The 8,640-nt window shown below is 36.4% G+C and overlaps 1 protein-coding gene across 2 annotated transcripts in view; it reads right to left on the reverse strand.

Annotated features, from left to right (window-relative positions):
• RASA2 (RAS p21 protein activator 2) overlaps positions 1-8,640 on the reverse strand; it is a 135,764-nt gene that overhangs the window by 7,628 nt on the left and 119,496 nt on the right. Inside the window, exon 21 of one of the 2 annotated variants that reach the window (XM_015560415.1) lies at positions 3,921-3,926. The exons of the other annotated variant lie outside the window; for it this stretch is intronic. Coding sequence (XP_015415901.1) covers positions 3,921-3,926 — 6 coding nt within the window. The remainder of the gene's footprint in view (positions 1-3,920; positions 3,927-8,640) is intronic. 2 annotated transcript variants of the gene reach the window in all.

Genomic DNA, 8,640 nt, shown 5'->3' on the forward strand with positions numbered 1-8,640 from the left:
TTCCCTAAAAAAAAGAAGTACAACAAAATTAAAATAGCTTCCTGAGAATTATAATGCTAAGAGGCTAATTCTGTAAGGTTTCAGTTCATCTTCTTGATGGTAGGAGTATAAGTAACTACAGATTTCCAAACTGCACATATATAAATATTCTTTATTTTATGAAACAGATAACTTTTGACTGTTTTCTATAAAGTGATTTCCTCTTTACTTTTTTTCAGTATAAAATTAAAACATTTTCAAGGAAAAATGTCGAAATAAATTTGATCTCTATGTAGAAAATAAAAATGTTATAATTATTTTTTATATATCTAGCATTATTTTTATTTTACTGTGAGATGATACTCAAAAAGCATTTTTCAGTTGATTAGAACAAATTCTCATAAATCTTTTCTTAACATTCAATATAATTTGGTAAAATGTTATAATAGTTTGTAATATTAAATGGAGACCTAAAAAAAAAAACTTAGTGACAGAGGCCTATTTGAAACTTGCTTAATTTTCATTCATGGAGTTATTACATGAGCTGTGAATCTGTATCTAGGTAAATTTTTCTGGTTTTCCAATATAATTAAGGGGTAACCCTCAAAATAATGACTTTTCATTTAAAAATTGTTCATTACTATTACATGTTGGCTGGTCAGCTGACTAGAGCTACCAAATTTACTCTAAGAGATAAGGGAACAAAAGTAAAAATTTTATTTGGTACAGTGAATCTTTAACTCAATTTAAGAACTTGGAAATTTGAGTTTGCTAAAAAAGCTCCAGTCCTGGCTGGGGTAGCTCAGTTGAGTCGGCATCATCCTGTGTAGCGAAAGGTTATGGGTTTGATTCCCAGTCAGGGCACAAGCCTGGGTTACATTATAGGCTCAATCCTGGGGAGCGGGAAGAGAGGTGGCACGATTAGGAGCCAGCCAATAGATGTTTTGCTCTCACATCGATGTTTCTCTCTTCCTCTAAAAAAATCAATAAAAAATAGAAGCTCCATAATAACATGGCATGAAGAATATGATGCACTTCAACTTACAATTTACGTGAGAACAGACTTGATCTCATATAATCACAGGAACTATAAACAAGTAGGATTATGACTTTTTCTGGTCATTTTGTAATGTTGTTCTTAGAAAGTCAAAGCTTTGTTTTCTTTCCCCAAACTTTCTTTTAATGACATGTAGATTAAAGTGCTGGAGGTTAAGACCTTTACATTTTACATTAGTCCATGTAATGTACAGCTTTTTGGTCAAAGACAGTTATTTGTTTAATAAAGGCTTTCTGTCTTAAACAGAAAGGTTAACATAGACTATTTGCTAAGTCTGGTTCCTATCATAAAATCTAAAATTTGTGTAATTCAAGCAGATGTGATATATAATTTAAAAAACACATAAAATCACTTAATTCAACTATTGTATTGAATGTGTACTATATACCAGACCAATGAGATCACTGTATTTCACTTGGGACTAAGCAGTAAGCAGAACATAATAGGCCCCTAATGAAGTTGATGTTTAGGTCTGGAAAGACTGACACAGACAAATATATATTAGGTGGAGATGAATGCTATAATGAAAATTACCTGAGGTGATGTTATAGAAAGTAATTGGGAAGTTATTTTAAATTGGGTGGTTAGGGGAAACTTTTCTAAGGAAATGACATTTAACTTTAACAAATATAAATTGTAAATGCATAGGATAATAAGAAAAGACTAACAGTGGTCTCCTGAAAGCAGACAAGGTCAAATTTACGGCAGGGGAAATTGGGAGGGAGTAAACTCGAGAAAGCCACAGGCGGAGCTACATGTAGCGTAGAAGACATCTGCACAAGTAGGACTGGTTAGAAGACAGCTTAAGCCAGAGTGAATGGACACACTAAGACACATCAGCATGATTAGTCGGTGAGCTGCATGTGGAACAGCTGGGCTTAGGTCTTCATCTCTCCTCCTCCCACCCACCCCAGCTTGTGCTAAGCATCAGTCAACAGAGGCATATATCCTGGGCTAAAGCAGCAAGGATGCATACTGGGCTGTAGAGCAGTGCCATGTCACAGGTAGCTGCTGGCCCTCAGGAGGGAAGAAGAGCATCCACACCAGAAAACAAGCACTAGCACCCTTGCCCCTCCCTCAATCAAGGGCCATAAGCCACGGAACACTCGAGCAGTCATCAAACTGTAAAACACAAATATGAGCAAATCGCAAAAAAATCGCAAAAAAGATAAACAAATATGAGCAAATCACACACACAACTCACAATCACCAAAGAGATGAGGAAATCACCAAACTCTAAAGGAGACACACATAACACAACAAAGAGGAAATCTGAGGAAACTGTGTGACAAATTATGGGGCAGAAGATATGTCTGTGGGTGCCAATCTACACTATAGGGGGCACCACAGAGGTTACAGAGAATTTACAAATTTTGCAGGAAATTTCTATTTTTAGATTTGTTGAATATACAAAGCATGCACATAACCTAGGATTGCTATCTTTGTTAATTTCTGGACAAATTATAATTTGGCATACATAGAGAAAGCACACTGCTCCCAGGCACATATACTGTCATGTCATCAGAGTTAATTCACAGTAAATAGAATGAACGGCAAAGTAAATTATTAACACAGAAGACTTTACTGAGGACTTTCTAAAAAATATGTACAAAAAAGAGAAACTGTTAAGTAAAAACGTTAAGAGCCGCAGTGATGGATTTAGAAGTTTCAACAGCTGTCTAATAAGAATTCCATAAACAGCCCTAGTTGGCCTGGGCCCTGAAGGGTCCCAGGTTTGATTCAGGTCAAGGGCATGTACTTTGGTTGCGGGCACATCCCCACTAGGGGTGTGCAGGAGGCAGCTGATCAATGTTTCTCTCTCATTGATGTTTCTAACTCTCTATCCCTCTCCCTTCCTCTCATAAAAAAATTAATGAAATATATTTAAAAAAAGAAAGAAAAGAATTTCAGAAACAGAAGAGAAATAGTGTTCAGGAGAAAATTACCAATGAAAATGTCCAAGAGATAAAAGGAGAAATCTTCAGACAAAAAGGATCCAACAAGTACTGAGCACATAGAAGCAAAAAGGCAATACCTATACAGGTGACTGTAAAATATCAAAGCTTGAAAGCTAAAGGAAGTCTTAAGTTTTTAGGAAGAAGAATCAAGACTGAGAATTAAAGGACTGACAAAAATTCTCATCAGCAACAACGGAAACTAGCAAACCATGGAGTATTACCTTTAAAAAAATATATATGTATTTTTATTGATTTCAGAGAGAAAGTGAGAGAGATAGAAACATCAATGGTGAGAGAGAATCAGTGATTGGCTGCCTCCTGCACACCCCCTACTGGGGATCAAGGCAGCAACTTGGGGATGTGCCCTTGACTGGAATTGAACCTGGGATCCTTTAGTCCCCAGGATGACACTATATCCACTGAGCCACCAGCTAGGACTCCTCGGAGTAATATCTTAAAAGTTCTGAGGAAATATAATGTTACTTTCAGTCTAACTATCATTTAAGAGTAAGGGTAAATGAACACTCTTTAAAAAATATGCAAGGACTCAGACAATTTATCAGTCATAAAGCCTACCTGAAATAATTCCTGCAAAATAAATAATGAATCCAGAAAAGAGAAGTATGTTATAGAAGAAATAGTGTGCTGGGCAGCGTAGAGTGGGAGGATCCTGCCTTTTTCTCTCACTCTTGATATCTGATCCTTTAGCAAATCCTGTGAGTACTATCTTCAAAACAGACCTGGAACGTGATCCATTTTTACCACCTCCATTGTTACCAACTGGCCTCCTTGCTCTCTGAGTTACTGCAACAGCCTCTTAATTGGTCTCCTTGACCCCTGCATTCTATTCTTCTCACAGCATTCCACATGGCATGAGTGATTAATCCCATTAAAATGTTATTCCTCTGCTTAAAACTCTCCAATGCCTTTCCATCTTAGAGTAAAAGACTTCCAAAGGTCCATAAGCCCTATAAAGTCTAACTTCTTCATGATCTTTTGACATCAGTTTCTATGATTACTCCTTGCTCTTTTCTTTTTCCTTAGCTGCAAGAGCTTTCTCATGTTTCTTGAATACTCTAGGCAAGCTTCTGTTTCAGGGTGTTTGTACTGGCTGCCATTAGTTATGTATGCATTATTACTACCCCAAATATCCACATGGCACATTCCTTCATCACCTTTAGGTCTTTGCTGAAATGTCACTTTCTTAGTGACATTTAAAAAATTTTTAATATCGCAACTCTACTCAATAAGCCCATCATTTATATTCCCCTTCTTCTTTTTCCCATCTCATTTATAATCACCCAATATGACATACTTTCTTTTTACATCCTCATCCAAAGACATGCTGAGAGAAGGAGAGAGAGAGATTGGGTGCCTTCCATACCTGCCCTGACTGGGAATTGAACTGGCAACCTTTTGGTGCACAGGTACATACTTTTTTGTATGGACTGTCTATTACTACTAAACGGCAAGATCCACAAGGGCAAGGGTTTTGGTATGTTTTACTGTGTTCTCCAAGTCTAGAATGGTGTGAAGATTAAAAAAAAAAAAGCAGGTGAAAATCAAGCCAACCCAAATGTATTAAGATTTCTGTTTAAAGCTTCATGGAAATTTCTTTTACATTGCCCACAAGCTATATGAGCTAGAACATTTGCCATCATATGGAAGTTCTGTAGGCTATATGTATCAGAATATGCCAGGTCTCCCAAAAGTAGACAATATCTAATCAAATTTGGAGAACACAGGATAAAATTTCAGAGGTTAATTTGTTAATAATCTATAATTAGTATGCTTGGTGAACAGTTTAGAAGCCTAGAGTGGTGGTTCTTAAAATAATTCAGATGACAACATATCCAGAAGATATGGCCTTCTTTGAAAAACACCATTTATTAAAAACATTTACTAATGTATTAATAAAGGTAGTAAAACATGGCCCCTAACCACTAAGAATTTTAAAGACTAGGGGAAGAGAGAGAGAAAAGTAAGAACCACCTATGTCACAAAAGTTATCACTAAAGCCTTAAAGAAACAGTAAAGGAAGAGCTCAACTGAGGTGGCTGGAGGCTTATAAATAATTTCTGTAAAGAGCTAACACTGGATTTGAGGCTTAAAGGACAACAAATTACACAGGTGAAGAAGGAAAGAAGGGGATTTCTAGGTAGAGCATCCGCAAAAGCATGAATGTAAAAGAGTACAAGTTAAAGAATTGCAAGAGTAGTCTGGTGAAGCGACATAAGGAGAATGCAAAAGGAGAGGCTGGGTTAGAGAGAGGAAGAGGCTGGAATACCAGTAACTCCCTTGGTCCCAGCACACAACCAGGAGCACTTCAGGTGTAGATGGCTGCATCACAATGCAGCAATATAAAACCATAATCCAAGCAGACAGGCCCATAAAAAATTGTCAATGTAAGCATGACTGATAACTGATTGAGTGACCCATAATATTCACTTGCCACACATTACTTTAGTTGTATTGAAGTTCTGCTGCTTACTATTGCTTATTAGTAATTCTCTAAGCAGGCACCATATTTTTAATAACTTATTTGAGAAATACCCTTAATAATGAGAAAATTCTATTAATTCCTTTCCCAATAATTTGGGAAAAGACTATATTGTTTGATTCTAAGTGGCAGAAAAATTCAGAATACTAGTTTCCAGTAAGAGGATAGAGTGAGACTCAATGATTCAGAACTATGTGATAGGAAATTTGGGAGGCACTCTTTCAGACACCAAAGTCATGTAGGAAGTGCAGCAAGAGACTTAACTAGCAGCTGTGGCTATCCAGAAAGTAGCAAGGAAACAGGAAGTAAACAAAACATTTGCTCAACAACCAGAGAATCCAAACCCCATGTATTTTATTTTAGAAAAAATTCCTGAAGTCTTTCATCAAAGACTTTTAATCTTATGCATAATTTTAACAAACACAGAACCTGTATCCTCACTTCTAGTATATTAGCAGTAAAAAATGGAGGTGGGTGATGGAGGTGGAAGTGAGATGTTACGTTATGTTTCACTGACAGCACGAGAAATGAAGTGACAGCCTAAACATAAAGAGAATAGAGAAAAATTGTATTAAGCAAACACAGGAACACAAAAAGCAACAGCAGTCCAAGGCAGTTAGCTGGGGAGTAAACAGCTGCACACACTCATAACAGCCCTGAAAACATCACTAAATCAGAGCATTATGTAATAATTAATATTATCAATGACAGACCCAAGTCATCCAGAAAATGTTAACTTACGTTCAATGAACTCTTTTTTAGAAGGCAGGAAAGCATGTAATACATTTTGGAAAAATCCATCAAAATAGTTAAAGCAGCAAGCGTGGATGCTTAAAACTACAGCCTTTGGTAAGCTTCATATAATAGAGCTCACTCCTCCAATGTCATTCCAACATGTTAAATTTCTTAAGGCCTGAAAACAATGTAACTTCTAATGTGTCTATTTCATACCTAGAGCAACTAATCATTCTACACAATTTTATGCTTATAAGATCACAGGATAGAACACAGGTTCATGAGAACTGTGAATAGACCTTGGGTCTACGAACTCCCTGAAATTACATGCAAAGTTTGTGTCTAGTTTGTATGTGCATTTTTTTTTGGAGGGAAGGGTCCAAAGCTCTCATCTGATTCTTAAATTCTAAAACCAAAAAAGACTTTACAATGCTGGCTTGGATTAGAAAATACTTTAAGTGAGAAAAAAAAATAGCTAATTTATTCATGGAGAATGACTCACCTTACATTTTGTTTCAATAAAATTGAAATGGCCAAAACCGGTTTGGCTCAGTGGATAGAGCGTCGGCCTGCGGACTGAAAGGTCCCAGGTTCGATTCCGGTCAAGGGCATGTACCTTGGTTGCAGGCACATCCTTAGTGGGAGATGTGCAGGAGGCAGCTGATCAATGTTTCTCTCTCATCGATGTTTCTAACTCTCTATCTCTCTCCCTTCCCCTCTGTAAAAAATCAATAAAATATATTTTAAAAAAATTATTTTTTAAAAAATAAAATTGAAATGTAAACATAATTGGCACATTGTGACAACTATTTTAAGAATGCTGCTATGGCCCTAACCGGTTTGGCTCAGTGGACAGAGTGTCGGCCTGCAGACTGAAAGGTCCCGGGTTCGACTCCGGTCAAGGGCATGTACCTTGGTTGTGGGCACATCCCCAGTGGGGGTGTGCAGGAGGCAGCTGATGAATGTTTCTCTCTCATCGATGTTCTAATTCTCTATCCCTCTCACTTCCTCTCTGTAAAAAATCAATAAAATATATTTAAAAAAAAGAAAGAATGCTGCAATGTATGTGAGGACATATATATATATAGTATTCAACATAAACTATAACTTCTAAATCCCTTGAAGTATGCTTAGCATAAAAAAAGCTGTCTGGAAGGGCAAGTATATAGCCTATTGATCTTCAGCCATAAAAATTATCTGGATGCCTAAAAAGAAAATGCACTTTGTTTCTTTTGTCTTATTAATATATTTGGACATATATAGTCTTCTGACTAGGTCATTCAAAGAAATTATGAAACAAAAAATTTTTCTTATTACTCTATTCTTCAAAAAACACTCTATTTGGCACTCTACATTCTCTTAAAAGTAGCCTATGTTTGGTGTTTGTTTTATCATTTCAGAATTTATAGCAGAAGCTCTCTTTCTTTACCTAACAGATTTGATGGATTGACTGAGTCCCCATTTCCTCTGTAAAACATACTAAATGATGATGCTCATGGGATGCTGAATGCTTGTGGTTGCTAGGCAACTATCTATTAAGCCTGTATCCTTCTGTTCCACTGGTTCAGCTTTTTTGCTTAGCAGGTCTGTTGGGTTTGTTCCCAAACCTATTTATGCCATTTTCCATATTGTAATTATAATTTACTGAAATATACTTAAAGTGTCTGTCCCCTAATAACATATTGGCTATTTATTTGAAAATTAGGCAAGTGCTTTGAAAAGCTTCAAAAAAGGAAACCATACCTACACAAATAAGGTTGATTTATATGGGGTTGAGACGGCTGTAAAAGATTAGGGTGACTATCCTGAAAATCTAAAATAACTTACATGCATAACTCATGGACACAGACAGTAGTGTGGTGAAGGCCTGAGGAGGCGTGTGATGGGAGGGGGGAGGTCAATGGGGAAAAAAGAGGGGACATATGTAATACTTTCTTTTTTTCTTTATTGATTAAGTTATTACATATGTGTCCTTATCGCCCCATTGCCCCCGCCACCTCCTCACTCATGTGCTCACCCCCATTGTCAATACTTTCAACAATAAAAATAATTAAAAAAAAAAAAGTATTCTGTACTTGGATTACTTTTCAAGTATTTAAGTTTTAACTCCAGTTTGGAGAAATCAACCTAAAAACTGATGCATTAAAGGTATATTTGCACAAGAAAGACAAAGGGGAAATTCAATCTGTAGAACCATATTTAAAGAAAAGATCTTTGAATCAGTCTAGAATGAATCTGATAACTTTATAGGAATCACTACCTATGGTATGACTGAGAATTTTTGACTGACATTAACCAGCAAACCACTGAAATAGTCTCATTTATTAGATACTGATTCTTACCAATTTGGCTTTGAGAGTTAAAGAAACTTCCAAGCCCTAAGAAGTCTTAATGTTGTTTCTTATTGATTA

The sequence above is a fragment of the Myotis davidii genome, unplaced genomic scaffold, assembly GCF_000327345.1.
Source record: "Myotis davidii unplaced genomic scaffold, ASM32734v1 scaffold73, whole genome shotgun sequence".
In the NCBI taxonomy this organism is placed as follows: Eukaryota; Metazoa; Chordata; class Mammalia; order Chiroptera; family Vespertilionidae; genus Myotis; species Myotis davidii.